This window comes from Manacus vitellinus, unplaced genomic scaffold (genome assembly GCF_001715985.3).
Source record: "Manacus vitellinus isolate BGI_N305 unplaced genomic scaffold, ASM171598v3 scaffold_0_pilon, whole genome shotgun sequence".
Classification (NCBI taxonomy): Eukaryota; Metazoa; Chordata; class Aves; order Passeriformes; family Pipridae; genus Manacus; species Manacus vitellinus.
In genome coordinates this window covers 24,289,719-24,310,067 of record NW_021938789.1, presented here as the reverse complement: position 1 = coordinate 24,310,067, position 20,349 = coordinate 24,289,719, and the positions used below count along the sequence as shown (strand labels likewise).

At 36.7% G+C, this 20,349-nt stretch overlaps 1 protein-coding gene across 1 annotated transcript; it reads left to right on the top strand.

Moving 5' to 3' along the window:
- FGF20 (fibroblast growth factor 20) lies at positions 1-4,187 on the top strand (the record flags this gene model as incomplete). Its single annotated transcript, XM_018068676.2, has 3 exons — positions 1-25; positions 2,299-2,402; positions 3,617-4,187. Coding segments are annotated over 3 exons (375 nt in total), but the record flags the coding sequence as incomplete, so codon positions are not given.
- Between the last annotated feature and the right edge of the window lie 16,162 nt (positions 4,188-20,349).

Below are 20,349 nucleotides of genomic sequence, written 5' to 3'. Positions count from 1 at the left end.
ACCCGCCAGGACCACAGTCTCTTCGGTAGGCGATATGGCCCCCGCGTGTGCGTGTGTGTACGCGCTACCACGCGCGGGTGCGTGTCTGTGCGGGTGCTGGTTTGTGTGTTTGTGTCTGCGTGTAAATGAGTCTCTGTGTATCTGGACGTGAGCAGTCGTGCTCTTGGGAGAGAGGTGTGATACTGGTGATGCTGAGGCAGGTGGATGAGCCCTCAGTACCGGCTTCACCCTTTGGCATTAGCCCATGGGGTCTGCACAAGGGCAAGGTAGCGAGGGAGGGTTGCACATCCCATGAGAGCCAGGAGATGGGCGTGTATGCTTTGCTCAGCCTATGCTGGGATCTATAAGCACATGCATGTGCTTGCAGGTTTAGTGGAGTGGGAAAAGTCGCGAGTCAGGCCGATCCTTTTTCTATTCGCTATAGGTGTCGAGCTTCTTGAGTCTTTGTAGAATAGTATAGGTCACGGACCTGGGCATGCTGATACTTAGGCTGCATCAGACTGCTCTGCTTCTCAGGACGGAGCGTTGAAGCTGAGGAGCCTAAAATGCCTCTTTGCTCAAATGCTTAAAATGTTTCCCAGTCAGGTTTCTCTGTCAATAAACCCAAAAGAGGTGAAGACAACCCTCAAAAGTAAACGTTTCCTGAGATATGAGAGTAAAACCTAAATATTAGTTGTAGAAGCTGGACATCTGAACAAACCTCCTTTTGTCAACTACACGTGACTTTTGGTGTGTATTGACTTAGCAGTCCTAAAAAGGTGATTAAAGAGTTTCCTATCATCCTCCCCATAGTCAAAACAATCTGCTGAAATGGCTCTTAATTGCTTTTATAACACATGGATGTTCTAAGAAGTAGAAAAACGGTAGTCAAACAGATCTTCTCAGAAGGAAGTTTTCCTACAGCTTGTAAACATGAAGTAAATCTTTGCTTTAAAAGGAAAATCAAGTTAGCCCCAGATCTAACATTTACTGGGCTTTTTAGTATTGTACTACCTTTATTCTACTGCTATTCTCAGTAAGTTTGTCTGATCTGGTTTCTTTGTGGGTTGTATCACCTGCTTATTATAGTTTTGGAAAAGGGTGGCTTTGAAAGTGATATCAGAAAGACAAAATACCTCCACCTCCTTTATGGGACTTCTTGCTTTAGCAAGTGAAAAACTAGGATGATTTATGTGTGATAAGAGTTTTTAATGCTTACTCTTTGCAAAGGATTTATTATTTTCTTGTGTTTTTTAATATAACTAAGAAACCTACCAAAGTTGAATTAAAATTCAAAACATTTTAAATTATTGCATAGTCTGGACAGTCCATTTGTCTGAGAGTGAAAATTGTCCTGAAATTGTAAATAGTAAGTAGACAAAAAGTCATAATCAAATGCCTTATTTAAAACTACTTACCTTAGATTCAGATCTTTTTTTAATGTTTTGTGGTTTAATTGCTGAACAGCAAAATCTTAGGCATGATTCTAGCACAACTTCTTTTTGAGGCTTTGTTTACATTGTTAACAACTTCCAAAAAGCCAGTTCACACGTTCCCTTTCTTTCATGTTTTGTATATACTGTAATCTGTGCATATCAATTGGTTAAGTATGTTGGCTTACCCTTGCCAAATTCAGGCTTCAAATAGTACCTCATCTCTCAAATACTTTATTTTATTAATATATATTACATTTTTGGGCAAATGTAATATAAATAATGTTGTAATCCAAACAGTAGCAAAAAAAAAGCAGCACATTTCATATACTTAAAAAGCCTGTACTGAAGACAGCAAGTTGTATCAAGAGGTGTGGGCCCATATGCTAGATAAGATGTTTGGCAAATACTTTTTTTTTTTTCTGTGGGTAGATATGAAATTCCCATCTGTACTTTGATTTCCATTCAAATGATCTAATAATGGATGTGTTTTTTTAAGATAACTCTATAGAAGTAAAGTATGATTTCAGGTAATTCAATCCTATCTTCCAGTGTTTGAATAGGCAGTTTAGCAAATAGTGTACAATCATTCTAGATTCCAACAGCAGAGTACTGATGGCTTTAGCCTTGTGCTGAATAAAATCCTTTCATATTCAACATTAAAAAAAAGTTTCTAAAATAATGTAGGATTCATGTTCCTAGATGAGGTTTCTCGAACTGCTTTCCTGTGAATGTTGAGTGCATTTCCATATAGTGTTTGAAATTTCAGAGAAAGTAGACCACACTTATTATAGTATGTACATTTTCTTGTTTTCAATTGTGTTTTTGGACGGTATGTATGTGTGCTTACGAAATGAATTAAAACAATCCTTTTTTTTTCTTCCAGGTATCCTTGAATTCATCAGTGTGGCAGTGGGACTGGTCAGTATTAGAGGCGTGGACAGTGGCCTTTACCTTGGAATGAATGAGAAAGGAGAACTCTATGGCTCTGTAAGTATCACATCCATGTCAGCTCATACATCTTGAGGTTTTGATTCACTTCTTAACACTATGCAAACTCCTCAAGAAACTAGCATCTCAGCTTTCAAAACACTAACATTTTTTCCTGTTCAAATGTGTAGTATATTTTTGAAGTATACAGTATCTTTGGATACTGAAGATTCGATGGGAAAAGTTTCTCTATCCTAGATGAAGAGAACTGAAAAGAGATATTCCTTTTAAATAATGACAAAAATAGGTAAATTAAATCAGTTATTGGAACAACATTTACATTATGTACTACCTAATTTTATTTTATGAATTCTGTAAATGTATCATAGTGCATACTCTCTCATCAAAAACATAAAATGCAACTGGAAAAAAGTTAGAAGGATAGTTTGAACAAATAAACGACAATTAATATAATACCTGGCTTACTTTATGTATAGTTTAATGCTCCTTTAAAAATCAGCAGGTGGTGCTTCCAGGTACCAAGTTTATAACATGAAAGCATTGTTGCAAATGCTGGGGAAAAGAGCATAATAGCATATGTCACAAAGAAGTACCACTGTTATTTGAAAAATCTGAATGGTGCAAGAGTACTGGCAGTATCTTAGATCCCAACTGGAATATTTGTGTTTAAGAATGAAAATAAGCTTGTACTCATGACAGTTGATTTGCATCTGTTAAATAACTTCAACAAAGTAGATTTTTACAATACTGTCAGTCCTACTCTATTCCTTTCAGGTTTTAAAACATCTTGAGAGAAAATATTCTATTTCTCCACTTTGGTTGTGGTTATTCCAGTTGAAAATGTGAGAAGTGATGCACACCACAAAGAACATATGGAAATACCTTCCTGATATGTTATAGTGCACCCGAGTCCCTCCACCAAATCTCATTTCTAGAACAGTAGTGAGACAGAACTCTACATAATATAGTTCCTGGAAGTCTGATGAATTTTAATTAAATAATAAATAAGTAATGCTTTCTTAAGTGAGTGTTATCTAACTCATGTTTAAATCTAAAATTGTATACTTACAGGTCTAGGTTTCCAAACTTGATGTCAGGTCCACATAATCTCCTTGCATTTGGTTTGTTGACAGTTAAATGAACAGTAAGGCTACACAAAGCCTTAAACATTTTATTTTTATCATATATTTTTTCATGTCTTCAGATATCTAGTGACAGCTTAACTTATTTTTCTTTGCTCTTTCTTCCTGCAGGAGAAACTAACTTCTGAATGCATCTTCAGGGAACAGTTTGAGGAAAACTGGTACAACACTTACTCATCCAATGTGTACAAACATGAAGATTCAGGGCGGCGATACTTTGTAGCACTTAACAAAGATGGTACTCCCAGAGATGGGACAAGGTCCAAAAGACACCAGAAATTCACACATTTCTTGCCCCGGCCTGTGGATCCTGAAAGAGTTCCAGAACTGTATAAAGATGTGTTAGGATACAGCTGAAGAAGGAAGCAGCTTTGGAAAAGACCCAAACTGGAGCTGCTGCCCCTGCTTTCCTGGCAATGCAAGCATGAGGAACCTGCAGAGGTCTAGGATGTTGGATGCAAAGAAGCTACTTTGTGAAGGCAAGCCTGTGTTCTCTAACCTTTGGATTTAGGAGACAAAACCTTAAAGCTGAGAGTGGACCAACCTCCTTGAAACTTGTGATTTGTTTGGTAGCCAGTAACCAGAGGGAAGTGTGACTTTTTTAAAAATAACAAACTCTTGGAAATTTTGTCTGGATTATCTGTGGTCTGTAGATTAGCAAAGAACTGCCTACATCCTATGAATGACACAACGGCAGGAAGAAACAGAAAGAAATGTACTGTAAAATAGTAATAAATCCTGAGAACTGTATATGAAGTTTTACTGGCTCCGCTTTAGTGATGGACGTTAGATGTCAATACATCATAGTCAGAGCTGGGACTTTTCTCCAGGATGGACCTATTTATACATCTCCAGATAGCATATATTTATTTTATATATTTATTTATTAAAGAGTTTATTTTTTACTGGGATATGAAGAGAATACAACCCCTAACCCCAACGAGAAATCATTTACAGTGCCAATATTTACTCTGAATAGAGTCATGATACAGAAGTGACATTACATAGAAAAGCATTCAAAATCTGAACATTCATATTTCATTGCTTATCAGTTACAGATAAGTTTATATTTTATGCACGTACCATTGCCTTGTAACTGTCTTTATTTGGAAAAGAATGTTTAATTTTCTTTACCAATGAAGAGTGCCTTACAGATCTGTATGAAATTCAAATGCACATTTAAAAAGGGAATTAAAAATTATTTCACTTTATTTGGTTTACTGTTATTTTTAAATTGAGAGTCTCTTAGCACACTATGTGTAACATTTCAAACCTGCAAAAATTGTGAAGAATGTATTGCAGTTACCTTGAAAGAAAAAGTAGTATTAGATCTTCAAATCTTGATTCAAATCACAACATTCTTGATAGTTTTTTGCCAAAGGGTTCCTGCTGTTCTCTGTATTACTCAAAATTTTTGTATAGGGTTCTCATCACTATATAAGATGTTTTAATTATATTTCTTATTAATATGCTTAAGGGGAAACAAGTTCAGAGTATGAAGTTTTTGATATTGCTGAATGAAAAGCTTCTGTAAGTGAAGGTTGCTTCTCCACTGAGTACAGAGAAGCATAAGAAGACAACTTCCTTATCTCGATTCCCCATTTAGGGAATACTTTCAGCATAAGTTTTTCTGTGAAAAGTGTCAGGACAAAAATGGGTTGTGTCTCTGTGCTAGTTCCAGGTACACAACAGGTATATTGCACTAATTCAATTCAGAACTGTCAGTTATGAAGCACAAACTCATCTGCATATTAACTGAGGGGAAGGTCTGCTCTCTGCAAGAATACTAAGGGTTAATGACAGACCCTATATGATTTAGACCTAAAGCTGCTGAAGCTTGCTCTCAGATGATTGCCACCTGCATGGACAAGGTTGGCCTAGGAGAAGGACTACAGAAAAGGCAATTCAGGAGAGGGCAACAGTATTTGTACTGTACCAGAGGTCGTCTCACATTTCAGAGCCAATGCTCCCAGTGGGCTCCAGCTCAAGATAACTGTTTCATTCAATTTTATGGAATTGTATATGGTTCAAGTACTGCACATGCATCATTTAAATAAAATTAAGGTATTAATGAAAAACATTTTCCAGTGTATAGCACACTTACTAGAACCATTGCTGTACCAGAACTTCTTCCAATCTGTAGTGAGAAGTGGATGAGCATAGATTACTGACGGACTGTGGACAAATTCATTTTACTCTCTGCCAAATAGAAATGCAATGCAGGTCCGCAAAAGCATGTTTCAGTGCTTTGTGGTTAGCAATATGTAACTTACTAAGGTTAAATATTTCATTTAAATGTTCTGAAAAATAGGAAGATCTACAGTGCATCGAAAATGGCTTAGTAAAATAATGTTGTAATGGACTTCAATTTAACTTAATGATTTTATGGGTGACGCTGAGTCCTGTTAGTAATACATCAATAGCTAAAGACATAGCTAAAGCTATATGCTTTAAATAGAAAAATTTTTCTTCTGTATCTTGAAAAGTAATTTGTTCCATGTAAGTTGTGTAAAAAAGGAGTAGCTGCTGCTCAGGTTATAATTCCCATGAGTTTCTGGCAAACAGTCAGTGTTTAACCATACCAATAAGAGTTATCTTTCCTTGGATCTCCACAATAGTAACTGAGGACAACTTTAAATGGTGAACAATTGGCTGAAACTTCTGGATCCAAACACCTACCCAACATATAGATGAACAAGAGTGATATATGCTTGCCCCATTACCATTTTAGATATATGCAAATAATCCTCGAACAAAATGTAATGGAGCAGGTACTGTGGTGATGAATGACTGTACAAAACCTCCAGACCATTGAAAAGCTGTCATAGCCTCCTTTTTAGTTCTGGTGTATTGCCATTGAAGAAATACCTTGCGTTTTCCTATTTCATTTTGCTTGCAGCATTTATTTGCTCTCTTAAATTTTGTCCATCATGATGTTCAGATGCATTTAACATTTTTCTGGTTTGAAAATGGTGGATGCAAAAGCAACACCTAAAACTATCTCTTTTCACATTTTAATAGACTAATAGCTTTAGTTGTCAGTTGGTTGGGTTTTTTGTGTGTGGTTTTCATTCCCACTGCAGAAAGCCCAACAGGATAGAGGGAGAAGTTTGTTCTGTTTAACCAGTAGAATTAGTGATCTAGTTTAGCACTCATTACATTTTGCATAACTCTATCAATCTGAAAGCTGTGGGCTGCTCTTAATACTGTGAAGAGGGTAATCAGAAGGAGATGACATTATTCAAGGTTCAGAGGAAGTATCTGAAAGCAGAGAAAATGCCACATCTTGAAATAAATCCCTGCATGATTGACTGCCCCATTTCTGCCTTTGCTTTTTTTTTTTCTCCCTAGGGAAGGTGAACCAATCAAGGCAGTTAATACAGTTTGTGTAGCAGTTGCAGCCCCACTTTCTGCTTCCCATGGATTCTCCTATTAGCTGTAAAACTTGGCCTTTTGATCTCTGAGTAGGCTGGAAACTGAGTGCTCCATGCCAGTTCTGTATTTCTTCATATATTTTAGGTTTCGTTGTTCTCTTTTCCAAGTTTTGTCAGAAATAATATACTGGCCCTACAGAATATTTTCTGAAATCCATGAGGAACCTTGACTTCTGAGCTTATTTGGAGTGAAATTGTTACTTCTGTTAAAGCAGAAAATAGAATTCTTAACAGTCTTCTGTGGAAATTTTTCAGTCATAATAGTTACTGGATGTCGGAGAACCCAAATCCTTCTGGAAATGGGTATTTTTTATTAGGTGCACTTATATAATCAGGAAGAGTGGACAGCTAGTCTAAAAGGTGCACAGTCCTTTTATTCGTCTGAACCATTTGTGTTTGCCTAGAGCAGTTTGTTCCTGTCCATATCTTTGTGGTTTCTATCATAAGCTTATTGATATTATCTTTCATACTCAGGTGTAACAGCCTCCTTCACTGCTTCTGTCTGAAAGTCCAAATCACTGGTGTGGCCATGCATTCTGGTAGCACTCCAGGGTTGGGCAGAATTTACTTTCTGGCATGTAAGGGTCATTTAACATATTCATAACAGCTTTCATTTCCAGCTACTTTAATTTCTTGATGTGCTTTGTTAACTCTTTTTTTCATAGCCATCCATTCTAGCTTCAGTAACTCTGTCAAGTTTACCTGAACACAGGCCTTTAGCAGCAGCTATAAGGGCAATGTTTGTGATTTATTTATTCTTATCTGCTTATGTTATCTTAATAGTACTACTGTGCCATGGCTCTAGTTATACCACTGCAAACCATTAGGTTTGCCTTACTCCTTTTTCCGTACAGCAAAGACCTAAACAGAGGTAAGACAATTTCATATACCATAAATGAATCTTTAGTATTGCCTTAGTGTACTGGACCAAGCCTGTGTCAGGTACTGAGAACACTGTGGTAGGATGCTTAAGTTTTTCTTATCTTGCTATATGGAGATGCTATTGGTAAGGAGATCTTTTGCAGATCTTTACTGTATTTGTTCTTTCACTTTTCATATAAGAAAAATGATTCACTTCATAACTGTTCAAATCTCTGCAATTATTTGGTGTTTTTTTTAGTAATGGATCCATTTGAAGATTCAAGTTATATGGACATAACAACAGCTGTGTGAGATAAGACAGTACCACATTTTCTGTGCATTGGGAGGAGAATAAGACAGATGTATATTCTGGGCATTCTCCTCTATCAGTTCTCCTCTGGGCTATTTCCTTTTATGAGGCAGAAAAGAATTATACATTTCACAGTTGAAGAACATGATAGTGGAATTCAGCCATTCCTGGATGTCTACATAAACCTACACTTTATCAGACATTTCTCTCAAAACAATTTCTTTAGCAGTAGTAGTATGTTCACCTTCTGTGGTGGAATTGTTGCTGTTAGGGTACCTAGTGTCAGTGTACATCTGGATGTACATGTGCTTGTCTCAGTACATGGCAATAAATGCATTGCTAGAGAGAGAAGGAGAATGTTCTGAAATTGTTACATACCACGAAATTGGTGATCAGGGACGTTTGGTTTATGGCATTAGTTTTAACTCAGTTTTTGAAACAAAGTTTTGCAGAAGTTTTGACAATCCTGTATGGGTTCTTAACATTCAGAGATTCATAGGCAGAAAACAGAAAGGTGTAGAAGTTTCTCAGGTGGGACATACTTAACCATGACATCTTTATGAATAAGTTGTGCACAAACAACTTACACAAAAAAATCCACACAGGGAAGAGGTCAAACAGTTACTTCTATTACCAGTTGGAGAGATATTAAGTTTCAAACAGAAAGTGTTTGGCAGGTTGCCAAAATAACTGTTTCATCTGCAACGTGATAAGACACTAGAACCATTCTGGAAGTTCAGGAAAAAGAAAAAAATACTGATTTAAAGCAGTGGTGACAGTATCTCTCTGTATTTTAAATATATCAAAAATGCTATTGGTAATGTTCTCTTATTATAGCAAGTCTCTTGTAAATGCAATTCCTGGGGAGAGGAGTAAGAGTGTTAGGCAGTCTTTTGACAGTAAACTTAGTAAAAATCTTCCTGTGGTAAAATCCTGGTTTATATATTTTGTCTAGTTATGGGAAAATTGAATCATATTTTATTCCCACTTAAAATACTATAACCCACATATTACTTTCATGGATGTCTTCAAGTCAGGAGTGTTAATTGATTTACGAATATAACCCAAGTTAAGTAACATTTTTCTCTCAAATGTAATCTTTTAAATATATATATATCCACTGTAGCATATATTTATGAAAGATACTTTTCAAATTAGTTACAGGAGTTTCCTTTGTTTCTGGCAATAACACTCTCAGTTGTTGACTGTTTCAGGGGACATGTTTGTCTCTTTATTATTCATGCAAGATCTTCCATCCATCTCTAATTCCAGTTGACCTCTATTGTACCGAAACTTCCGGATAAAAGCATTAAGTAATATTAGCAGCCAATGTTCTGCTAATGCTGATTCTATGTCTTCTAGTTTCCTGGAGTCAGAAAACATAATTTCTTTTTCTAATAGATATGTGGATGGAAGCTTGGTATAAATATGATGGGGGTGAAATTACAGAAGGAGGATATTCTCAGGACTTTTTGCAAACTGAGAAGATTGTCACAATTAGTAAGTCTTCCTTACTAGAGAGCCTACTTATCAGGTGGATTATTAAGTTTTGAACTCCAATCAAAAACTCTTTCTCTTTTCACCTGGACAAAGACTGTGTCTTCATCTCCTAGATTTGGCACTACTTTGGCCACCTACTCTTTCTGAAAACTAGCATAATCCAGTGACAGCATGAGAAGTCAGAACAGCACTCTGCTCTTTGTTCTGACTTTTCCTCTAGCTATTCAACCTTGGGCCTATCTATTTAATCTTTATATCTCAGTTTCATCACCTATAAGGGGACAATATGTCTAATTAATCATTAAGCTAAGCAAATGCAGAACAGTCTTATAAGACATATACCTATGTAAATTTGTTAAGAGTTTTTTCCTGATCCAGAATGGGCCTATTAAAATGATCTATCCCTTTGGTAACTTTTAGCATGTATAACCTAGAAACTATAAGCACTAAACCCTGTGTGGCATAGTACCCACCCACTCACAATTTCTCTTTTAGGTCATGGTGCCATGGGTACTTTTTCTAAACTCATAAAGTCTCCTGAGGTGGGTTTTGGGCTTGTGATTGTGGAATGCTGTAAGGTGCACTATGAAATTGTCTCATACAGTATGAAATTCTCATTTGACTAGAAATGTCCTATGGCTGTATTCAAGTACCATTACAATCACCACATTGCATTTGAGTTATTACTAAAAATTAAATCTAAGATACCCACATTTGTGCAGTGGTTGTGGTTTTGTGGCTTGTAACCTCAGTTAACTCCTCAAGCTTACTGTAATGAGGAGGTAAATTCTTTTGTCTAGGAACGTGTCTGCTAATCTTAACTATGTAAAGTGTTCTCCATTCTGTGATGGTGCTAGGCAAACAGCAATAAGACATTTCTGTAGTTTTCTTCATAACATATACACCTTGAAAAGCTTAGGGCATCTAATTCTAGGTTATTAGCAGTGTATGTCTTAAGCTGTTCTATCTGCCCTCATGTCCTTTAGGTGACGCTTTAGGATGCATTCCCTATCTCTGAGCATCTCTGAAACAGACTTCTTGCAGCTCAGCAATGCTTTTCCAAAAACTCTCTCAAGAGAGCAAAAATAGGGTACATCTTATAATCAGGTATCATGTATGTTGCCTTGGGCAATTAGTGCATTAAGAATCAAAACCCAAACCTGTCTTGGCTGTGCAATGTAGTGGCCCTTGCTACCTTTGCATATTTAGGCATCCCCTTGACAGTGTTTCAAATGAAAAGGCAACAGATGGTGAACGACATATAGCACTCTCATAAGTTTTCATATTAAAAGAAGAGGTACTATTGTTTCAAAACAGCAAAACTCTTTTATCTCATGAAGAAACTTCAATAGTTCTATGAAAGGTTTGGTTGCTTAAAAAGTTGGTGAGTATGCCCATATGTTTTTGTATGATTCTTCTATGATGCTGGCCAGCAATGATGAAATTAGCATGTTTTGATCTATATACAAGTTGTTCATAAAGAACTTGAAAGAAGTAGTTAGGAAAACCCAAGTGCTGAAACATTTAAGATATACTTTCTGGTCTCACTTTTGTGTGATTGTCAGCCAGGGACTATCATGATCAAGGTAGCTTGCCAATTGCCTGCCATAATAATAATATTTATTGCTGTAGTGGGGATTTCCTATCAGAGATCTGAAGACAGACTTTTATACATTGTTTCTCCTAGGTAACCTATTCAAATCAGCAGAAGAGATCTGATAGTAAGGGAAAAATAATCAAAAGATATCTGTTTTTGACCTTCGGGTTTATTCAAACTTCATTTTTTTTGTTTGAGTTTTCCTTCACATAGCTGATAAAAAAGTCAAGGAAATTGGCTGATGTTCTTCTTTTCTATACAAAATTCATAACAGTTTAATAATATTAAAATTAATGTATTTTACTACTGACTTATGAGGTATAACATTTATTTTTTCATACTAACAGAAAGCAGATATATAGAGTTTTGCAGGAAATGAATTTCTTTTAAGTCTGTTGGAAATATATGGGAATACTCACCTAATCAAATCATAATTGGCTAACATTTCTGCTTCTCTTTTCCTAAGACAGAAATAGACTGTGTTCCAAAGCACTGAGAATAACAGGATGGGGTTAACATGTTGTGAATAAAATTCCCAGTCTCATGTCCCTGACTTTTTGCAGAAACTATGCTCTCCATGCAGTTGATTCCCTCCAAAAGTTGATCCATCAGTCATCAGTTCTTCTTCTATGTACATTTCTTCTATGTACTCTTGTCTTCCTTTCACAAACACATTCACCTTCATGAACAAATCAGGTCTTCCTAATTACCCATTTTTACCTATTTTTAGAAACTATAACCTGAGTTCCTTCTTCAACCAGCGTCTCTTTCATTGAAGAGATCTGGACTTTTCTAATGAAGGCTATGCCCCTGTTGTTTAGTGTTTACTGCCAGAGACAGCTCTGGATTTTGAACAGCTGCCCCTGCTTTTACAAAGGAAAGCATTGCCTTGCCTCCCAAGACATGCCGAATCCCTCAGGCAGTGTGGCTACCTTAGCCTCCAGCAGTAACACTGGTGTTTCTGTGCAAAGAGATGCTGCTGAGGCAGATGAAGAAGCAAAGCTACAAAGCACAGAGTGCCTGAGTACCGTCAGTGTGCTGGGGGGTGTGAGTGGCAGCAAAGGTGTGTGCACAGGGAGGGGAGGCCACGGCAGTCAGAGACAAAATTGCTTTGCTGGCATTTAGCCCCTGGTTATAAAGCTGGAAAGAAGGATCAGAAACTGCCTGGTCTGACCCAGATCTCATTGGCGGTCTATGCTTAAACATCAGGTGAATTTTTTTCTTTTAAAAACATTCAGTAGAATGTTCACCTTCCATATTCTCTGAACTACAGCATCCGAAGCCTCTTGTGGTACAGGTTTTCACATCTCTAAAAGTTCTGTATTTTATTTTCCAGGTAAACAGTCACAAAGGTGATTACTGGCAAACAGTGTGGTGTTTTTCTCACACTCTGCAAAATGTATGGGGAAGACAAGTTTATTTGATAGGGAATGCTGATCAAACTATAATTTTATAGTATCTTTTCTTTTTTTGTCACCAAAGTCTGATTATTGAAAAAAACCTAAAGACTTTGGACTATATATTCAGTCACGATCTGGCACATTCACTCATAGATAAAATATTAGAATTATTAATCTCTGTAGTTTTTCATGTCTACAATTTACACTTAAAATTTCCTAAATTCTTAAATTCTGTAGCACATTAATATTTTCCTAGTATTAAAAAAAACAAATCAGAGAGATTATGTTTCAAAAATTATTATTTTATTTTAAAATATTAATATATTAGTAAACAAGAATGGAAAAAAATACAATTCCTAGTCATGTTGATGGGAAGAACCAGGAAAAGCTTGGAAAACAATATTTTTTCATATAATATAATTACTAAGAGAACTATATTCTTTAACTGTGTTCTTCTATTTTTAGTAGTGTTACATCATCTCACCACATTATGTGTAGTCTTTCTGCACCCAAAGGGCCAATGATAATGTCAATTTGCTGCTTTATAATTTCCTGGAACTAAGTAACTTGCCAATAAAGTGAAGCAGAAAATCAAATTAAAAGAATCTGATATTTTTACTGAAGTTTGAAAAGTGGTGAGCAAATAATCGTGACATTTAAATACAGTAGAAACCAAGACAAGGCAAAAAAAGAGATATTTTTATCAGAGACAAAAACTTATGGCCAAATCTGCAATATGCTTATACTGGGGCACAACACTGGTAATTTAAAAAAAAAAAAAAAAAAGAAAACAGCTAATTTCACATAGATGGAAAAATCCAATCGGCTCTGATAGGGTGCAAAAATAACAAGTAGCCTGAGGTAGGGCTTTGCAACACATCTGCTGTAATTTTGAACCCCTCAGAACTCTACTTTTCACAGAAATGCTTTCCCAGCCTTCAGGGTAAATGCCAGAAAAGGACGTGGCATTTTGATAGCATGTGTTTCCAGAGGACTAGGTGGAATTCTAAAGAACTAGAGATTCTTAAAATGCTTGTCACATCAGACATTATTTGAAAACTAGAAATCCCTCAAAGAATATTGTGAGATAAAAGCAGTCCACTTAAGTACACTGCCTGAGACTTCTGTACATGAAAAGATAGTACAATATTGAGGAGGGTTCTGTCTCTTATCAGGCACCTGCAGTACTAGTCCTGTAACCTTGAAGAGTACAATCAAAAGGAACAATCCATCAGTAACCCTGTTGGCATCATGTATACTGTAAAGAGAGAGAGAGATAAACCCCATTTCTAAACTGGGAATTATTTTTTTCCCAGTAAAAGTTCTGCTGCTATCAGAACAACTGACAATAAGAAATGCTGACAAAGAACTGGTGTGGTTCTTTTATACAATTTTCCTCCAGCAAGACTGAAACTCTATTGATTCCCAAAAAGTATAAAAGTATAGACCTGCATGGATGGAATGACTCAAAATGCTGAACACACTTTGTAGGTGGAAATTGCATTTGTATGTTTCAGTAGTAGAATTTAGTCCCAGAAAAAAAAAGAAGAAAAAAGGCATCATCTGCAGCATGGGGCACTTGAGAACAATCTGTATGATGGAGAGAAGCATACACATAGCATGAATCATTTTTATTATTAGTTTTCTCTATGGACAGTGATACCTGGTCAGATGAGAGGGTCTGTCAGTCAATCTCAGTATCCTATATAATGGGCAATGCCAGATGTGAAGGACAGAAGACAGGACCAAGACAAACATATAGTGATATTTCTCCAGAACAATTCTTTCATCCTCCAACTGCTTGCTTTATTTCACTATCAGTCATACCAATTACTTTGTTGTTCTTTCTTAGATTTGGTGTTCATTAATGCAGAAGTTCCTTTTTCTCTTTTAATACTCCTTCTTCCTCTTTGATAGATATATCAAGGGAGAAAAGGAGTATAAAGAAATTAGTAAGGGAGAAATGTTCTCAGATGTGTTTTCAGTTCTAGAAAAATAAGATTTTCTTAAAAGTAAGATAGCAGATCTTTGCACTACGGATTCAGATTTTAGTGTAGGAAGGGGGCAGTATAGATACCTGTGATACAAGAGGAATAATTCTCTCATCATTCTTTACAGCATGCTCGTTACAACAACCTATTAAACCAATTTCAAACTTTTATCTGGAGCTGACTTGAATCTTTGTTGGCCTAAGGATCAAAAAGATATATGGATTCTTTAAAACCATAATTCCTCTCATTACATTGATTTCTGCAACACAGGTTTCTTGAATAGATCCTAGGAGTTAAAAATAACAGCAAATAAAATTGTATTTATTAAAGTTATAACTTTTCGGTAAGAAAAATAATATCTTGATTCAGTTATCAACATTAAGCATTTAATTTTAAAATTCACCTCCAGATGTAAGATTTGAACATTCCAAAATGTAAAAATAAATTTGTTTTTGGAAAAAGATTTATTTATCATCTAGCATAAAATCATCTGCTTTTCTTGATGATTATGAAATACATACGTATAAAAGAATAAAACATTTGTTTTGAATGTTACACTGCCATCTAATGAAATAACTGTAAATTACATGAAATATTTCACAGTTTTGCCATCTGGTCTTGGAAGTAGGTGGTATAACACGGGATAAAACTTCATTATTAATAGCAGTTATAATAATAGGAAAACAGTACCTTTATTAATTAATTATTAATATAACAACAAAATTAATAATTTTTAATATTATTAATAATTATTATAATTTTAAATAAGAATTAGCTGATGATATGGCAAGCAGCTGAAAAAACTCATGGTACAGATGATATTTAAATGAAACTGTGAACTAAGTAATTATAGTGAAGAAGGTTTTCTCTGAAGACATGAAGAAAAAACCCAAATTAAGTGAAATTTCATTTTACATATCATAATAGATTTTTTCCTGGGTGTCACATAAGCCTAAGCACAGTATTTACAGTGCCAGCAACTAGTGCACATTAGTTCCTAAGTGAGTTTTGGGGATGAAGATACAAGGAGTAGAGGCCATGGGTTCTGTTTCCAGATATGCAATGTAGCTCTTGAATGAACTTGAAAAGTTACTAAGGGAAAACTCTGCCCTACATCTGTCTGCATAAAAGTACTCAAGCACAGCAGCACTGCTATGTGGATGTGAAGCAGGATAAGGGGATCCCCTGAGGGTTCATAGCGCTTCATTTTCTGGGACTGTTGGAGACCAGCTGGGATCCAGCCCTGTTTGGCTTTTCCCTGTACTAGTGATTCCAGGGGTCTTAGAGAGCTGCTGAGTAGCTTGGTGGCAGTGCTGGGTGTAGGGCTGAGTGTCTCTGCATGGAAAGACAGTGTATGAATGTGCTCTGCACTGTGCTGTAGGCTTATGGCAAGAGGGCTTTCAGTCTGAATTTAATTTCTAATTATCAACTCAGTTAAAAATAACCCTACTCTTGGTCTGCTTCCAGCTATAGCAATGCTAATTGGAAGTAACCTTGTCATGTTTGTGTAACAAACTCCATAGTGAAGAATACCTACAGATGTCAAAACACTTCACTATAGACAAATAAACAACATTACTGACATGTCTGTTAATTCACTACCATGTGTTTTACTGAAGAGTGTAACCATTAGTGTTTATTTTACAGTCTCAATAGATAGTATGTTAGCATGGCCAAATGCTAGTCGGTTAAGTCATAATAATAAAGATGTTGATTTTTCACCAGTGTTTCTTGGGTCATCCTGTAGCTGAAACTTGACATAAACCAAAGAGGAAAAGGCAACGCTCTAAAAAGTATTATAGTTTTACCAATCATCAAGTCTGAGATCTGGCTTCTCAGTGAATGAGATGGAACATGAGGATCTCCATACAGGGAAGATCAAAGGGCTGTGTTATGTTTCAATACATAACTTTATGGGACAGATGAGAGACTCATGACGCTCAGGGACAGATTATCAAAAGTTTCAGACACTAGAACCTATTAGTATGTTCAAACCTTTATTCCGACACTGTCATAACTTTTAAGCTCTGTTTAAAGCACCAGTCTACAATTAAACTACCACAAAATTTCAAATGGAGGATTGGTCAAAGGATGCGACAAGTCAAAAGAAACTTTGTTTTGCATTTTCTTTGTTTCCACACAGATATTTTGGCTTAATTTTTGGATATAATTTTGATTAGCAAGGGAGAAATGAATATTCTTGTGAAGTATACCAGGACTTGAAACATCTTTGGTCAGCTAATAAATATAAAAATGATGCATGTTCCTTGCATTGGAGATCTTGGAGCATGAAAACCACTTTTTGCTTTATCACTTTGAAAAAATTCCAGGAGTTTCTATCAAATAAACCAAATACACTCAGGAAGAAAGGAGGGGTGAACACTCCATTTTAACAGTAGTCTCCATAGATTTCCTAGATTCCCATACTTGTTGATGTATTGCTTGATAATGGCTTCTAGCACCCTAGTAAACTCATCTTTTTTGAGGGGGACTGACTGAGATTCCTGCTTTATGTCTAAATGTGACAGATTCTGTGCTCTGGATTTACCCTTCAGTGTCTTTGAACTCTGAACATTTAGCTCCTTGACCACAGTGACAGATCATATAAGTAGATGGTTTTGCTCTGCTACCCTTTCAAAGGAGTAAGATCTTGTATTGTAGCTCTTTTAAGTAATGTAACCTAGGAGGACCCTTTTTCAAATCCCCTTTTAGTAAAGTTCCCTTTTTAATTAAGTCTGCAGACTCTAATTTTATGGAGAAGAGACATGAAGTTGGGTATTCTACTGTACCTAGCACAAGAATACAGAAATCTAGATCATGTGATAAAAACTACATGGGTGTTCAGCCTCAGATTCCTCATCAGTTTTCACAGAATCACAGAATATGCTAAGCTGGAAGGGACCCACAAGGATCATTGAGTCCAACTCTTAGCTTTACACAGGACCACCCCCAAGAGTTACAAGATGTGCCTGAGAATATAATCCAAATATTTCTTGAACTCTGTCAAGAAGTGATGTTGTGACCACTTCCCTGGGAAGCCTGTTCCAGTGCCCAACCACCCTCTAGGTGAAGAACCTTCTTCCAATATCCAACCAAAACCTCCCCTGACACAACTCCAGGCCATTCCATCATGTCTTGTCACTGGTCACTTCACAGAGAAGAGACCAGTGCCTGCCCCTCTTCCTCTCACAAGGAAGTTGTAGACTGCAATGAGGTCTCCCCTCAATCGCCTCTTCTCCAGGCTGAACAGATCAAGTGCCCTCAGCCACTCCTCACACAGCTTCCCCTCAAGGCCCTTCACCATCTTCCTTGTCCTCCTTTGGATGCTTTCTAAAAGCCTAATATCCTTCTTATATTGTGGTGCCTAAAACTGCACACAATATTCAAGGTGAAGCTGCCCCAGAGCAGAGCAGAGCAGAGCAGAGCAGGACAATCCCCTCCCTTGACTGGCTGGCGATGCTTTGCCTGATGCCCCCAGGACATGGTTGGCCCTCCTGACTGCCAGGGCACTGCTGACTCATATTCAATTTACTGTCAAGCAGGACCCCCAGGTCCCTTTCTGTGGCACTGCTTTCCAGCATCTCATTCCCCAGTCTGTACAAACCTCAGGGGTTGCCCCATCCCAGGTGCAGAATCTGGTCCTTTCTCTTGTTGAACTTCAACGGTTGGTGATTGCCCAGCCCTCTAATTTGTCGAGGTCTCTCTGCAGGACCTCCCTGCCTTTGAGGGAGTCCACAGCTTCTCCCAGTTTTGTGTCATTTGCAAACTTGCTCAGTATGCCTTCCAGTATGCAATCATTTATGAAGATGTTGAAGAACACAGGGCCCAAAATAGAGCCCTGTGGAACCCCACTAGTGACAGGTCACAAGTCCGATGTTACCCCATTCACTGTTACCCTCTGTGCTCAACCAGTGAGCCAATTGCTCACCCATCACACTCTTAAAGCCCTATTTAGAGACCTGTCATTCTCTGCTTTTCATTCAAATGGCTTCTTTTATGAATTACTATTGAGAAATCCTCTGTATTTAGGACTTTCTGTGAATTGCTTTCTGACCCCTATGAAGTGATGACAATTCATCACCAGGCTATTAATTTCTTAATTTATTCTCCTTTGGGATTTGGGCTTCAAAAATGGGTTACCTTAAGTGATAGCCAGCTCTTCTTTATGAATAAATAAAGGTATAAGAGGTCTTGCTGAGTAGATGTTTTCTCACATGGAGGCAAAGATGAAAAAATACAAATAAGCTTCACATGATAACAAAGTGTAATTCTGAGTATTAGATGTGATTACCTATTTTTAAATGTGGAGAATTTCTGCTAATGCTTTCAACAAAATCAGAGCTCCTGCTGTTGTTTCATTGGTGTGATCATTCTTTACTATAACTGAGGTGTGGGGGAAATGCATAGTTTGCACAGCTAGTAGTACTTAAGTTGTAGTTGGTCTAGTCTAGCCTTTCCACCTTGACTCAACTTCCTGGTCTAAGTAGAACTGTCTCCCATATGCAATATCTCATGTTATTCCAGCACACAATTATAGGTTTTGAATTTATTTAGAACTTTCCAAGCAATGATGGAAGACACTAGAAGATGTTTTCTACATGGAATGGTGAAGGAAGGAGAAAGTGCCTCCAACTAAAATGACATATTAGATGCATTTTTGCCTAAGCAGTTAAACAAACTGCTTTTATCCTGTATGGATTATGATAAAGGTGACTGAAGACCTACTTATGTGAACCTCATTTTTAGTATTTATTATAACAGAATAAAAACTCTCAAATATTCTTCTTTTTGAAGGACTGGAGAATAATAGCTTGCAAAAACTACTGGAACATGGGTCCTTGTTCATTTGCTTGTGATGTTAAGCATAAGCCCTCTGCACTTCAGCACAAATACTCAGTGCTTATGGAATGCCAAAGCAGAACCAGTAGATACCCAGGCTCAGCTATGGCTGGATGTTCTTTAATCATATCGTTGAAGCCTCTGAAAAGCAGGGAGAATAATTAGACCGCTCATGCTTTTTGCAGCATGTGCTTGGTCAGATATAATAATGTGATTATACAAACATTTTTCTAGACACAGAAAACAGTTCCACACAGCCTGTGTGAGTTTTTTCCCATAAGTTTGTAACCATAAATTATCCTTTTGAGTATTACTAAAATTCTGTCAGGCTAAATAGCCTTTTAATACAAATAAAATAATAATTTGATACATTTTGACAAGAAGACAGAATGTAGTGTGTATTTTAAAACTGTGCTTTAACATCTCTTTGATTGCATCATTCTATTAGAATCCTCTCCTATTTTAAGTAAGGAATTTGACAATGAAGAGGAAAGGGTTAAAAACTACACTATCAAGCAGGTGTGTTAGTTAGCTAAGGCTTTAGCTTACTTCTTGGCCCTCACACAGTGCAGGTGTTCACATCAGCATTTTCATCCTGTTTGATATCTAGGCTTTTGTGTTTGTCATCTGGGGACTTTTACACTAAATCTGTAGGAAAACCCCCACTGCTTTGTTGTTTTGGCTGAATAGGATAAAACAGAATTTATTTCTCATTGGTCTTAAGTTTAAAAGGACTAGCACAGATATGTCTGTCAATCTAAGAGGTGGAGGGTTTTTTTAACTTGATAGTTTATGATATTGTAGATCATCCCCTACAAAACAACAGCCACTGAGAGGTAAAGAAAATCAAGCTGACAATTAATGAAATCTGCAATTACTGATTTATAATCAGAAAAATGTGTCAAAACCCCA